This window comes from Malaclemys terrapin, chromosome 21, assembly GCF_027887155.1.
Source record: "Malaclemys terrapin pileata isolate rMalTer1 chromosome 21, rMalTer1.hap1, whole genome shotgun sequence".
NCBI lineage: Eukaryota > Metazoa > Chordata > Testudines > Emydidae > Malaclemys > Malaclemys terrapin.
In genome coordinates, this window is record NC_071525.1 from 17,862,479 (window position 1) to 17,877,640 (window position 15,162).

The 15,162-nt window shown below is 44.6% G+C and overlaps 1 protein-coding gene across 36 annotated transcripts in view; it reads left to right on the plus strand.

The window, feature by feature from the left end:
- LOC128827008 (isoniazid-induced protein IniB-like) overlaps window positions 1-15,162 on the plus strand; it is a 93,056-nt gene that overhangs the window by 76,416 nt on the left and 1,478 nt on the right. For 21 of the 36 annotated variants that reach the window (XM_054010656.1, XM_054010675.1, XM_054010660.1 and 18 more), the window contains 6 exons: window positions 1,669-1,701; window positions 3,506-3,538; window positions 4,899-4,931; window positions 8,879-8,911; window positions 9,380-9,412; window positions 12,107-12,130. In XM_054010656.1, coding sequence (XP_053866631.1) covers window positions 1,669-1,701; window positions 3,506-3,538; window positions 4,899-4,931; window positions 8,879-8,911; window positions 9,380-9,412; window positions 12,107-12,124 — 183 coding nt within the window. In that variant the 3' untranslated portion in view covers window positions 12,125-12,130. The remainder of the gene's footprint in view (window positions 1-1,668; window positions 1,702-3,505; window positions 3,539-4,898; window positions 4,932-8,878; window positions 8,912-9,379; window positions 9,413-12,106; window positions 12,131-15,162) is intronic. The other 15 variants (XM_054010662.1, XM_054010687.1, XM_054010686.1 and 12 more) reach the window with 10 other exon arrangements.

The window sequence follows — 15,162 nt, forward strand, 5'->3', positions numbered from 1 at the left end:
TACATGGCCTCATCTATACAAGGGGCAGATCCCAAGCTGGTGTAAGTTAGTGTTGCTCTATCAATGTAAGTGGAGTCAGATCTGTCTCAAAGGGGTAGCCGTGTTAGTCTGGATCTGTAAAAAGCAACAGAGGGTCCTGTGGCACCTTGAAGACTCACAGATGTATTGGAGCATAAGCTTTCGTGGGTGAATGCCCACTTGGTCAGACGCATGTAATGGAAATTTCCAGAGGCAGGTATAAATATGCAGGCAAGAATCAGTCTGGAGATAACGAGGTTAGTTCAATCAGGGAGGGTGAGGTCCTCTGCTAGCAGTTGAGATGCGAACACCAAGGGAGGAGAAACTGCTTTTGTAGTCGGCTCTCTTATTGGTCCGGTTTCCCATCATGTTCAGAATCTGGAGTTTCAGGTGCTGCTTTATGAATTGGTGGTCATGGGGCCGGCTATGATTACAGACCCCTTACAAACCATAAAGGCCATGCTCAGAAACTCTAGGGACAGCATGTAGCCATATTACATAGGGAGGTAAATCAACTCTAACCTTTCCTCATTGATAAAGGAGATTGGTCTCTTTAACAGTCTAGGTGTTGAGTTTGAGCAATCAGGCTTGTAACATCATATACGACTAGTGGTATCGATGGAGCTGTAAACCCCTCGGACTCAATACTTCATAATCGGAGGAATCAAACGGTAACCAACATTAAGCTCCAAATCATGGCTGCCCTTCCCCCCATCTCCACCCTTTACCGAAAGAGAAGCAGTGCTTTGCCGGTAGAAGCTCTGCTGGTAAAAGTGAAAGTACTACTAGGATTAATACTTTGTATTAGAATGATGATTTTCTTTGTGAAATATGAACTTAAATGTCTCCTTTTTCTTTCTGCCCAGTGATGAATTGTTCTGTGACGATCTCTTAGCATTCCCTGTGGCTGAGCGTGAATTGTCTGAGACACCTTATCTACTGAAAACTCACATTGATATAGCTACATCTCTTATGAGCGTGAAAAATCCACACTCCTGAAAGAAGTAGCTGTTCCGACCTAACCCTCATTGTAGACAGTGCTAGATAGGTGGAAGAATTTTACACTTCACCTAGGTACTGCCCCACAGGGATGTGGATTAACTATAGCAACAGGAGAGTGCCTCCTGTCACGGTAGCGAGTGTTTACAGGACAGGCATTTTAGTGCTGCATTCTGTGGTTTTGCTGGTATTGCTGGGCCTGGTTTACACTAAAAAGTTCTGCCAGCATCGTTACATTCACTAGCGGATGAAAAAAATCACCCCCTCCTGGAAAACAGCGATACTGAAAAATCTCCGGCATGGAGGCAACTATACCAACACAGGGGTGAGTCTCTCAGCTTACTGAACGTCCAGTGGGGAGCTGGTGTTATTAGATTATTGGGTCAGACCAAGTCCTGATGTCAGCATATGCAGCCTGTATTCTAGGACCTATGCGGGCATAGGCTCTGTAGCATAGACATAGCCACATTTCGCTTTCCCAGGAGAATAGGCGATACCAGCAAAAGCACACTAGTATACTGGTAGATCTGCACTGGCAATGCGCTCCTAGTGTAGAACTGGCTGGTAACGCTATTGCTATTGTGAGAAATCAGCAACTTGGAAATTATATTGGAGAAGGGAGTTTCTTGATCCTGCTCTATTTCCTTACAGGGGCTCCTGCGTCCGGTTGGAGGTCTTGTTGAGGTGAGTACTCAAAATGACTTTGCTGTCCAGCTGTTCTATATTATCATAGTATCTCTTAGCAAGCCTGAACCCTGAGCCCAGTGGTCAGCTGGAATAGCCTAGACACACATGGAAAGAGTGAGGTAAAACACAAAGCTATGGGCTTCCTATTCCAACAAGCGCACATAAGAATTACAGATCCCCAGCCGGTATAAATGATCCATAGCTTCACTGGAGCCAACGGGCCAGATTCCAAATGGGTGTAAATCAGCATTGCTGTATTGGAGTTAATGCTCCAGGCTAAACTGAGGCACATCCGTTGGAGGCAGGACAGGGGCTAGAAGCGTCACTGGTGCTGTGCCTGTGAGGACTGGAAATTCACTTTGCTGAAACCGGCTGTTACCTTGCCCTGACACTCTTCACAGAAAAAGGCCAGGTTAAATCCCAGAAGCCAATTCCCTTAACAGGTAGGGTTTGCAATTCTGCTAAGTGAGAGATCCTTGGCAGTCCTATTGTCACTCATAACGGAAAATCACACCAATAAAAGGGCTCCCATATTTCAGAATCTGGAGGTTCAGGTGCTACTTTATAAATAGGTGGTCATAGGCCCAGGTATGATTATAGCCCCCTTACAAACCATAAAGGCCGTGTTCAGAAACACTAGGGACAGCATAGACACACCCTGAGTAGCACTAGTGGGGAGTGGAGGTTAAAGAGTTTTTGTCAGGCATTAAGAATGTTCTTTAGATCTATTATTGTGCTCCGATATCTCTTACTCCCCCATATCCATTACTCATATAGACCAACAAGTGCAGTACTTCGCAGTGATCCAGGGAGTCACATTCTTTGTGGGCTCAAGCGGAGATGACTTAGACTCATTCCCAAAATGAGGTGACTACACTCAGCTGTGCATTCAGCTCCCCTCACATGTTTTCTACCTTTTTTGAAAACTAGAAACAGGATGCTCCGCCATTTTTGAATTGAGAAAAATGCAGAGCAAGTGGAAAATTTGTCACTTTAATATATTTTGTATTTTTCATGAAAAAAGATTTCTTTTCATATGAAAATTTTAATGGAAAAAGTTTCTTCCATTTTTTCTTTTTTTTTCAATGAAAATAAGAAAAACCAAAAGAAGTTTTGAATTTTGTCATTTCATTCCCCACGGTCCAATTTCCAAATAGAGTTGAAATGCTATTTTTCTTTGAAATTTACACATTTATAATTTTTCAAAGAGCTCCAGAGAGGGAGAAAAAAAGGGGGAAGTAAATGAAAAAAAAAAAGCAAAACTTTTTCATTCCTGATTTTGTTAAAAAAAAGTATTAATTAGATTTCTGGGGGGAAAAATTATTTTTTTTTTAAATTCATTACAAAAAGTGTTGATCATCCCTAATTCTTATCTTGAGGGATCAGAGTCACGAAAGGAAGCTTCCATAGTCCAAATTCTGGAGGTTAAACTCACCCCTGTGAAGCAGGGATAGGGGGGCTGTTTCCTTTCGCAGAACTCTCTGGGGCCATGTCTACAATACAGACTTCTGCTGGCATAGCTCCATCTCTATGGGGTGTAAAAAAGTTCACGTCAGTATGTGGATCCTCTACCCTAGGGCCGATGCAGGTACAGGCTCTGTAGTGTAGACATGGCCTCATCTCCCTTTCAGAGGAGAACAGGCGATACCAGCAAAAGCACACTAGTATACTGGTAGAACTGCACAGGCAAAGCACTCCTAGTGTAGAACTGGCTGGTAACACTATTGCCATTGTGAGGAATCAACAACCTTGAAATGATATTGGAGAATGAGTTTCTTGATCCTGCACTATTTCCTTACAGGCAGTTGCGCGTCCAGTTGGAGGTCTTGTAGGGGTGAGTACTCAAAATTACTTTGCTGCCCAACTGTTTAATATGATCATTCCAGAGGACATGCTTCCATGCTGATGACTGGATCTGTTTGATAATAATCCAAAGCAATGTGCGGACTGACACACGTTCATTTTCATCACCTGAATCAGATCCACCAACAGAAGGTTGATTTTCTTTTTGAGTTGTTCGGGTTCTGTAGTTTTCACATCTGAGTGTTGCTCTTTTAAGACTTCTCACAACATGTTCCACACCTTGTCCCTCTCAGATTTTGGAAGGCACTTCAGATTCTTAAGCCTTGGGTTGAGTGCTGTTGCTATCTTTAGAAATCTCACATTGGTGTCTTCTTTGTGTTTTGTCAAATCTGCAGTGAAAGTGTTCTTAAAACAAACAGCATGTGCTGGGTCATCATCCGAGACTGCTATAACATGAAATATGTGGCAGAATGTGGGTAAAACACAGAGCAGGAGACATACAATCTCCAACAATGAGTTCAGTTACAAATTTAATTAACACATTATTTTTTTGAACGAGTGTCACGAGCATGGAAGCATGTCCTCTGAAATGGTGGCCAAAGCATGAAGGGGCATATGAATGTTTAGCATATCTGGCACGTAAATACCTTGCAATGCCGGCTACAAAAGTGCCATGCGAATGCCTTTTCTCACTTTCAGGTGACACTGTAAATAAGAAGTGGGCAGCATTATCTCCCGTAAATGAAAACAAACTTATTTGTCTTAGCGATTGGCTGAACAAAAAGTAGGATTGAGTGGAATTGTAGGCTCTAAAGTTTTACATGGTTTTGTTTTTGAGTGCAGTTATTTTAAAATAAAATCTACATTTGAAAGTTGCACTTTCACACAAAAGAGATTGCATTACAGCCCTTGTATGAGGTGAATTGAAAAATACTATTTCTTTATATCAGAAGGACAGAACAGGTCGTGCTGGTGGGGGAGTGGCACTAGATATGAAAGAAAACAGAGTCAAATGAAGTAAAAACCTTAAATGAACCAAACTGTACCATAGAATCTCTATGGATAGTAATTCCATATACAACCAAACACCTGACCAAGATAGTGACAGCGACTGTGAAATGCTCAGAGAGATTAGAGAGGCTATAAAAAAACAACTCAATAATAATGGGGGATTTCAACTGTCCCCATATTGACTGGGTACATGTCATCTTAGGACAGGATGCAGATATAAAGTTTCTTGACACTTGACTACTTCTTGGAGAAGCTAGTCCTGGAACCCCCAAGGCGAGAGTGTAGAACTGGCTGGTAACACTATTGCCATTGTGAGGAATCAACAACCTTGAAATGATATTGGAGAAGGAGTTTCTTGATCCTGCTCTATTTCCTTACAGGCGGTTGCGCGTCCAGTTGGAGGTCTTGTAGGGGTGAGTACTCAAAATTACTTTGCTGTCCAACTGTTTAATATGATCATTCCAGAGGACATGCTTCCATGCTGATGACTGGTTCTGCTCGACAATGACCCAAAGCAATGTGTGCACTGACACACATTAATTTTCATCACCTGAATCAGAGGCCAACAACAGAAGATTGATTTTCTTTTTGGGTGGGCCACTGCGGGGAGCCCTGGGCCCTTTAAATCACTGCTGGAGCTCTGCTGCTGCTACCGCGATGTAACAGGGTTTCACCTATTTTGGATTTTTGGCTCCCAAGGACCGCGTTATATCAGGGTGGAGCCCTGCTGCTGCTACCCCTGGGGATCCCGCAGTGGTGCTCGGCTGGCGATTTAAAGGGCGCGGGGATCCGGCTGCTGCAGGGAGCTCCGGGCCCTTTAAATCACCGCTGGAGCCCTGCCGCCGCTACCCCGATGTAACGGGGTTTCACCTATTTTGGATTTTTGGCTCCCAAGGACCGTGTTATATTGGGGTAGAGGTGTACAGTAAAGAACAGAATTACCACACACCTAGATGAACACAATTTGTTGGGGAAGAGTTAACATGATTTTTGTAAAGAGAAATCATGCCTTACCCATCTACTAGAATTCTTTGAGGGGGTCAACAAGCATGTGGACAAGGGGGATCCAGTGGATATAGTGTACTTAGATTTCCAGAAAGCTTTTGACAAGGTCCCTCATCAAAGATTCTTAAGCAAAGTGAGCTGTCATGGGATAAGAGGGAAGATCCTCTCATGGAACAGTAATTGGTTAAAAGATAGGAAACAAAGGGTAGGAATAAATGGTCAGTTTTCAGAATGGAGAGAGGTAAATAGTGGTGTCCCGCAGGGGTCTGTACTGGGACCAGCTCTACTCCACATATTCATAAACAATCTGGAAAATGGGATAAACAGGGAGGTGGCAAAATTTGCAGATGATACAAAACTACTCAAGATATTTAAGACCAAAGCAGACTGTGAAGAGTTACAAAGGGATCTCACAAAAACTGGGTGACTGGGCAACAGAATGGCAGATAAGAACATAAGAACATAAGAACAGCCGTACCAGGTCAGACCAAAGGTCCATCCAGCCCAGTATCCTGTCTACCGACAGTGGCCAATGCCAGGTGCCCCAGAGGGAATGAACCTAACAGGCAATGATCAAGTGATCTCTCTCCTGCCATCCATCTCCACCCTCTGACAAACAGAGGCTAGGGACACCATTCCTTACCCAGCCTGGCTAATAGCCATTAATGGACTTAACCACCATGAATATATCCAGTTCTCTTTTAAACGCTGTTATAGTCCTAGCCTTCACAACCTCCTCAGGCAAGGAGTTCCACAAGTTGACTGTGCGCTGCGTGAAGAAGAACTTCCTTTTATTTGTTTTAAACCTGCTGCCTATTAATTTCATTTGGTGACCCCTAGTTCTCGTATTATGGGAATAAGTAAATAACTTTTCCTTATCCACTTTCTCCACATCACTCATGATTTTATAGACCTCTATCATATCTCCCCTTAGTCTCCTCTTTTCCAAGCTGAAGAGTCCTAGCCTCTTTCATCTCTCCTCATATGGGACCCGTTCCAAACCCTTCATCGTTTTAGTTGCCCTTTTCTGAACCTTTTCTAGTGCCAGTATAATGAAATTCAATGTTGATAAATGCAAAGTAATGCACATGGCAAAACATAATCCCAACTATAATATACGACAGGGTCTAAATTAGCTGTTACCACTCAAGAAAGATTTTTTTTCAATGAAAATTATGAAAAATGAAACCAAAAATGTTTTGAATGTTGTTGATTCCCCAGAGTCCTGTTTGCAAATAGAGTTCAAATGCTATTTTCCTTTGAAATTTGCCACAAAACACACCTATAATTTTTCAAACAGCTCTATAAAAGAAGAAAGAAGGGGGGAAAGAAAATGAAAAAATGCAAAACTTTCATTTCCGATTTTGTCAAAAAAGAAGTGATACGTTTTCTGGTAAAAAAAACAGACACTTTGCTAGCAAAAATTCATTACGAAAAATGTTGATCATCTCTAATTCTTATCTTGAGGGATCAGAGTCACGAAAGGAAGCTCCCATAGTCCAGATTCTGGAGGTTAATCTCACCCCTGAGAAGCAAGGATAGCGGGACTGTTTCCCATCACAGAGCGGGCTGGGCCCGTGTCTAAAATACAGACTTCTGTTGGCATAGCTTGATCTGTATCGGATGGGAAGAAGTTTGATTCCTTACTGACATAGCTGCTCTGGCAAAAATCATAGAATCATAGAAGATTAGGGCTGGAAGAGACCTCAGGAGGTCATCTAGTCCAACCTCCTACTCAAAGCAGGACCAACACCAACTAAATCATCCCAGCCAGGGCTTTGTCAAGCCAGGCCTTAAAAACCTCTAAGGATAGAGATTCTACCACCTCCCTAGGTAAGCCATTCCAGTGCTTCACCACCCTCCTAGTGAACTAGTGTTTCCTAATATCCAACGTAGACCTCCCTCACTGTAGCTTGAGACCATTGCTCCTTGTTCTGTCATCTGCCACCACTGAGAGCAGCCAAGCTCCATCCTCCTTGGAACTCCCCTTCAGGTAGTTGAAGGCTGCTATCAAATCCCCCCTCACTCTTCTCTTCTGGAGACTAAACAAGACCAGTTCCCTCAGCCTCTCCTCGTAAGTCATGTGCCCCAGCCCCCTAATCATTTTTGTTGCACTCCGCTGGAGTCTCTCCAATTAGTCTTCATCTTTTTTGTAGAGGGGGGCCCAAAACTGGACGCAATACTCCAGATGTGTCCTCACCAATGCTGAATAGAGGGGAATAATCACTTCCCTCAATCTGCTGGCAATGCTCCTACTAATGCAGACCAATATGCCGTTAGTCTTCTTGGCAACAAGGGCACATTGCTGACTCATATCCAGCTTCTCCTCCAATGTAATCCCCGGGTCCTTTTCTCCAGACCTACTGCTTAGCCAGTCGTTCCCCAGGATGTAGCAGTCCATGGGATTCTTTCGTCCTCAGTGGAGGACTCTGCACTTGTCCTTGTTGAACCTCATCAGATTTCTTTTGGCACAATCCTCCACTTTGTCTAGGTCACTCTGGACCCTATCCCTACCCTCCAGCGTATCTACCTCTCCCCCCAGTTTAGTGTCATCTGTGAACTTACTGAGGTTGCAATCCAGCACATCATCCAGATCATTAATAAAGACGTTGAACAAAACCAACAGGACCAACCCCGGGGGCACTCCGCTTGATACCGGCTGCTAACTAGACATCAAGCCGTTGATCACTACCCTTGAGCCAGACATCCTAGCCAGCTTTCTATCCACCTTATAGTCCATTCATCCAATCCATACCTTTTTAACTTGCTGGCAAGAATACTGTGGGAGACCATATAAAAAGCTTTGCTAAAGTCAAGATATATCATGTCCACTGTTTTCCCCATATCCACAGAGCCAGTTATCTATCAGGTTGGTCAGGCATGATTACTGTAACTGTAGTTATACCAGGAAAACTGTGTTCTTGGTGGTATTGCTGGGCCTGGTGTACACTTCAATGTTCTGCCAACATCGCTATATCAGCTGGCAGTGTGAAAACACTATGCTGAAAAATCCCCAGCATAGAGGCAACTATACTGGCACAAGAGTGAGTCTCTCAGCTTACTGAACGTCAAGCGGGGAGCTGGTGTTATGATGTTGGAACAAGTCCTTAAGTCATCATATGCAGCCTGTACTCTAGGGGCTATGCAGGCATATGCTCTGTAGTGTAGATATGGCCTCATTTCAGAGGAGAATGCGCTATACCAGGAAAAGCACACTAGCGTACTGGTAGAACTGTACTGACAAAGCGCTCCTAGTGTAGAACTGGCTGGTAACGCTCCTGCCACTGTGAGGAATCAACTACATAAAGTGATATTGGAGAAGGGAGTTTCTTGATCCTGCTCTATGTTCTTACAGGAGGTCGTGCGTCCCGTTGGAGGTCTTCTTCGGGTGAGTACTCAACGTTACTTTGCTCTCCACCTGTTTTATATAATCATGAGGACATGCTTCCACGCTGATGACTGGTTCTGCTCGATAATAATCCAAAGCGGTGCAGAATGATGCACGTTCATTTTCATCATCTGGGGCAGATGCTATCAACAGAAGGTTGATGTTCTTTTTGGGTGGTTCGCTTTCTGTAGTTTTCGCATTGTAGTGTTGCTCTTTTTAGACTTCTGACAACATATTCCACATCTCATCCCTCTCAGATTTTGGAAGGCACTTCAGATTTTTAAACCTTGGGTTGAGTGTTGTAGCTATCTTTAAAAATCTCACCTTCTTTGTGTTTTGTCAAATTTGTCAAAGCACTGCTAGTGTAGAACTGACTGGTAAAGCTGTTGCCATTGTGAAGAATCAGCTACATTGAAGTGATTTTGGAGAAGGGTGTTTCTTGATCCTATTATAACTATTTCCTTCCAGGAGGTCGTGCACCCAGTTGGAGGTCTTCTTAATGTGAGTACTCAAAATTATTTTGCTGTCCAGCTGTTTTATATCATCTCAGTACTTCTTAGTAAGCCTGAACCCTGAGCCCAGTGTTTAGCTGGAATAGCCTAGACACACATGGAAAGAGTGAGGCAAAACACAAAGCTATGGGCTTCCAAGTCCCACACGGGTGTCTAAGAGTTAATCCGAGTGTTCTTTGCAATTTCAATTCTCCCATTATACAAGTAGGCTATTTATTTTGCTTTTCCGTGGTCTCTCTTCATTATGACCAGGTCCCAGATGGAGTCATACATATTGTGAGCTGTGATTCACTGGAAATCCTGTGAATCTGCATACTTGAGACTGGGGATAATAGTATCTCCACAGGAAATCACATACGTGGCCTCATCTATACAAGGGAGCAGATTCCCAGATGATGTAAATTGGTGTTGCCCCACTAAAATAAGTGGGGACAGATCAACAACTGGTGTCACTCATCTATAGCTCGATGAATGTTAGTGGGGCCAAATGCCCAACGGATGGAAATCCGTCTTAGCTCCAATAAAGTGAGTGAGGCTAGATCCCCAGTTGGTGGAAACGATCTACAACTCCAGGGGAGTCAACGGGCCAGATTCCAAATGGGTGTAAATCCACATCTCTGTATTGGAGATGCACCAGAGTAAACTGATGTAGCTTCACTGGAGTTAGAGCAGAGGTTCGCAGCGTCAGTGGTGCTGTGCCTGTGAGTACTGCAAATTCACTTTACTTTATGAGTCTGCTACATTACCCTGATAATTTTAACAGAGGCCAGGTTAAGTGATGGAAGCCCATTCCCTTAACGGGTAGCAACTGGCACTCCTAGTTTCTCTCATGATGGTAAATCAGACCAATAATATGGTTCCTATTGTGACGGGATCCCCAGGGTGCAGCCTGGAACTATGGGACTGCTGTGCTCCCTCAACTCTCTCCAGCCTGGGCTGTCTCTCACAATGCCTTGCTAGTGACCAGCAGCAACCCCCTCCAGGTGCTGTTATCACTCAGCACAACCACATGTGGAGCCCCACACTCAGCTAGGTTGCATGAATGCTTCCAGAACCGCTCATAAATCACACAGAGAAAGGCACCAGCCAAATTCCCCCAGCTCCCAGCTCTGTACCTCAGGAATATACCATCTATTAATTGTTTCACCACTTCATCAATGGAAAGTGGATACACACCAGCCTTTGCCAACCTGAGCAGTTTTGCCGCACACTTCGTACAAACTCACTGGTAAAGATGAATAGTTAAACAAATGTTTTGACTACAAAAGGTAGATTTTAAGTGATAGGCAAAAAGTCAGAGTTAATTACCAAAATACAATAAAATATAAGCATGCAGTCTAAGCTCTCAACCCTATTAGACTGGGCACCATCTAGATTAAGCAGTTTTTCTCACCCCACTGTACATGGACATATTGGAGTCCACGTACAGATTTCACCCTTAAACCTGGGCCAGTCTCCTCTACTGGAGTCTTCAGTCTTCTGTGAGTGTCTTTGTTGCTTGCAGCATAGGTGGGGGCAGGAGAAAGGCCAGGCATGGGGCCCCTGTGTCATGAGTCCCCAGCCAAGGTTGAGCAATTCCCTTGGTCTGGCCTCATGCAGGTGAGTCATTGCATTGTAGCTCCCTTGCTGGACAATGACCAGTGATGTCTGTTCAATGGCACCCATCCCGGTGTTGGTTACCTCCCTTGTCATTGTCTTTGTGTAGCTAGTATCTGGGTGTCTACCGAACCCACAGCATATTTTAGTGAAAACCATACAGCACCATTCTTATAATTTCATATGCATTGCTGCTACACATGTTTAGATAAAACAATGTCTTTCAGCAGATCATAACCTTTCCCCTGATACCTTACCAGGCATGCTTTATATGCAAGATCACGGTTATATAAAAACGAAGGCACTCCCCAAGGTATAGAGAGTCACACCCACGTTTCAAAATCTGGAGTTTCAGGTGTTGCTTTATAACCTGCTGGCCAAGATCAGTCTATAGCTGCCATTCTCCTCGTCTCCATCCCTTGCCCAAAGGGAAGCAGCGCTGGGCCCGTACAAATGCTGCTGGTAACAATGAAAGCAATGGTAGGAGAAACATACTATCTATTATAATGACGATTTTCTCTCAGAAATATGATCGGACATGTCTGCGCTTTCCTCTTTGCCCAAAGGTGAACTGTTCAGGGACAGTGTCTTAGCATTCCCTGTAGCTGAGTTTGGATTGTCTGAGTGAGCGGGAAGGAGGATGAAAGGTTCTCCTCACTTATTAAGAACATTCTTTACATCTATTATTGTGGTTAGATAGATTAAAAGCAGCTTTTGTCCAAGTCTCAGATTCAGTGTGTACATATGGTTCTAAGAAGTTTGTGTACTGGAGAAATAGAGGCCCTCACTGACTGACATTCGCTTACTATGCCGTTTCCCTTACGCAATTAGGCCAACAGGAGGAAAAGTTGTCACTCATTTAGGGGGTCTCACAGTTGTGGGTTTCAAGTACAGATGCCTGGGGCTCGATTTCAAAAGGTGCCAAGCACCCTGGGCTACAGCAGAAGTCAGTAGGGGCTCTGGGACAATTTGCCATGACACAAGCACCTCAGCTGCTTCTGCCAGGGATAGGAGCTAACCAGCCTCATTGCAATGACACAGGAAGTCAATGGAAACAAATAACTTTCTTGGTTTTTTCTCTCTAAAGGGTTTACTGGGGAAATGATCTGTGGTGAGTATCTCAAGTTCTCTCTCTTGGAGAATCTCTTGCATTATCTTGGCAGCTCTCATAATGGGAATTGGGACTGGAGCCATTTGAGTTAAAGGAGGCACCCTTAGTATATATCATGGTACAACCTCAGTGAAAGGAACAAAGTGCCCCCCTCTCTTGCTGCTCCCCACCAGCCCTGACACAGAAGGGTCCCCCAACGAGCAGCATCTGTGAATGGCATAAAACTGTTTGTTTCAGCTGCGGCCTTTAGTCCATGCCAAAGAGTAACAACTAGCGAGCAGAAACAAAGCTTTACCTTTTAAAAAGAAGAACAGGAGTACTTGTGGCACCTTAGAGACTAACAAATTTATTAGAGCATAAGCTTTCGTGGACTACAGCCCACTTACAAAAGCTTATGCTCTAATAAATTTGTTAGTCTCTAAGGTGCCACAAGTACTCCTGTTCTTCTTTTTGCGGATACAGACTAACACGGCTGCTACTCTGAAACCTTTACCTTTTTGTTTATGAGGTGTCATTTTCCTGCTTGTCTGTAGTTAGAGAGGGGATGGGTGAGTGCCAGGCTCAAATTCATGTTAATAACAGAGAACACCACTAGCACAATTCATAGGTTCATACATTTTAAGGCCAGAAGGGACCATTCCATTCAGCTAGTCTGACCTCCTGCATAACACCGTCCAGGGAATTTCATCCAGTCATTCCTGCAACAAGCCCATGATTTCTAGGTGAGCTAGGGCACACCTTAAAGAAAAATATCCTGTGTAGAGTCCTCACCAGCGCCTACATGTTTTAAGACTGTAAGTTGCATTTTCAAAAGTGAGGTTCATTTCAGCACTTCATATCCCCGGACTTTCACCGGGACTCAGGCTCCTAAGTGCCCATGTCAATTTTGAATGTGGGACTTGGACTTGGACTCCTAAGTCACTTATCAAAGGGGTAGCCATGTTAGTCTGGATCTGTAAAAGCAGCAAAGAGTCCTGTGGCACCTTATAGACTAACAGACGTCTTGGAGCATGGGCTTTCGTGGGCGAATGCCCACTTCTTCGGATGCATGTCACTTAGTTGCTCATGCAAATGTTATGCCAAGACTTGATTGACAGACTTCAAGTGATGGAGAATCCACCTTGTCCCTTGGTAACTTCCCCGTTTGATGGTTGTGTTCATGTAAAAGGGAATGTCTCCAGTTCACCTGTTCCTAGTTAAGTGCCTCCCAGTGGGTCCTGATAGAGGGCTCCTGGCCTCGAAAAAGACTCAGGCAGCAGTTGACAAAGGAGTCAGGTTGGAGAAGCAGGGAGCTGTTAAGAATTGCTAGGAGAGAACTGTCTGAGATCATAGAATCATAGAATCATAGAATCTCAGGGTTGGAAGGGACCTCAAGAGGTCATCTAGTCCAACCCCCTGCTCAAAGCAGGACCAATTCCCAGCTAAATCATCCCAGCCAGGGCTTTGTCAAGCCGGGCCTTAAAAACCTCCAAGGAAGGAGACTCCACCACCTCCCTAGGTAACGCATTCCAGTGTTTCACCACCCTCCTAGTGAAATAGTTTTTCCTGATATCCAACCTGGACCTCCCCCACTGCAACTTGAGACTATTGCTCCTTGTTCTGTCATCTGCCACCACTGAGAACAGCCGAGCTCCATCCTCTTTGGAACCCCCCTTCAGGTAGTTGAAGGCTGCTATCAAATCCCCCCTCATTCTTCTCTTCTGGAGACTAAACAATCCCACTTCCCTCAGCCTCTCCTCATAAGTCATGTGCTCCAGACCCCTAATCATTTTTGTTGCCCTCCACTGCACTCTTTCCAATTTTTCCACATCCTTCTTGTAGTGTGGGGCCCAAAACTGGACACAGTATTCCAGATGAGGCCTCACCAATGTCGAATAAAGGGGAACGATCACGTCCCTCGATCTGCTGGCAATGCCCCTACTTATACAGCCCAAAATGCCGTTAGCCTTCTTGGCAACAAGAGCACACTGTTGACTCATATCCAGCTTCTCATCCACTGTGACCCCTAGGTCCTTTTCTGCAGAACTGCTACCTAGCCATTCGGTCCCTAGTCTGTAGCAGTGCATGGGATTCTTCCGTCCTAAGTGCAGGACTCTGCACTTGTCCTTGTTGAACCTCATCAGGTTTTTTTTGGCCCAATCCTCTAATTTGTCTAGGTCCCTCTGTATCCGATCCCTACCCTCTAGTGTATCTACCACTCCTCCCAGTTTAGTGTCATCTGCAAACTTGCTGAGAGTGCAGTCCACACCATCCTCCAGATCATTAATAAAGATATTAAACAAAACCGGCCCCATGACCGACCCTTGGGGCACTCCGCTTGAAACCGGCTGCCAACTAGATATGGAGCCATTGATCACTATCCGTTGAGCCCGATGATCTAGCCAGCTTTCTATCCACCTTACAGTCCATTCATCCAGCCCATACTTCTTTAACTTGGCGGCAAGAATACTGTGGGAGACCGTATCAAAAGCTTTGCTAAAGTCAAGGAATAACACATCCACTGCTTTCCCCTCATCCACGGAGCCAGTTATCTCATCATAGAAGGCAATTAGGTTAGTCAGGCACGACTTCCCCTTTGTGAATCCATGCTGACTGTTCCTGATCACTTTCCTCTCCTCTAAATGTTTCATAATTGATTCCTTGAGGACCTGCTCCATGATTTTTCCAGGGACTGAGGTGAGGCTGACTGGCCTGTAGTTCCCCGGATCCTCCTTCTTCCCTTTTTTAAAGATGGGCACTACATTAGCCTTTTTCCAGTCATCTGGGACCTCCCCCGATCGCCAAAAATAATGGCTAATGGCTCTGCAATCTCACCCGCCAACTCCTTTAGCACCCTCGGATGCAGCGCATCCGGCCCCATGGACTTGTGCATGTCCAGTTTTTCTAAATAGTCCCAAACCACTTCTTTCTCCACAGAGGGCTGGTCACCTTCTCCCCATGCTGTACTGCTCAGTGCAGCAATCTGGGAGCTGCCCTTGTTCGTGAAGACAGAGGCAAACAAAGCATTGAGTACATCAGCTTTTTCCACATCC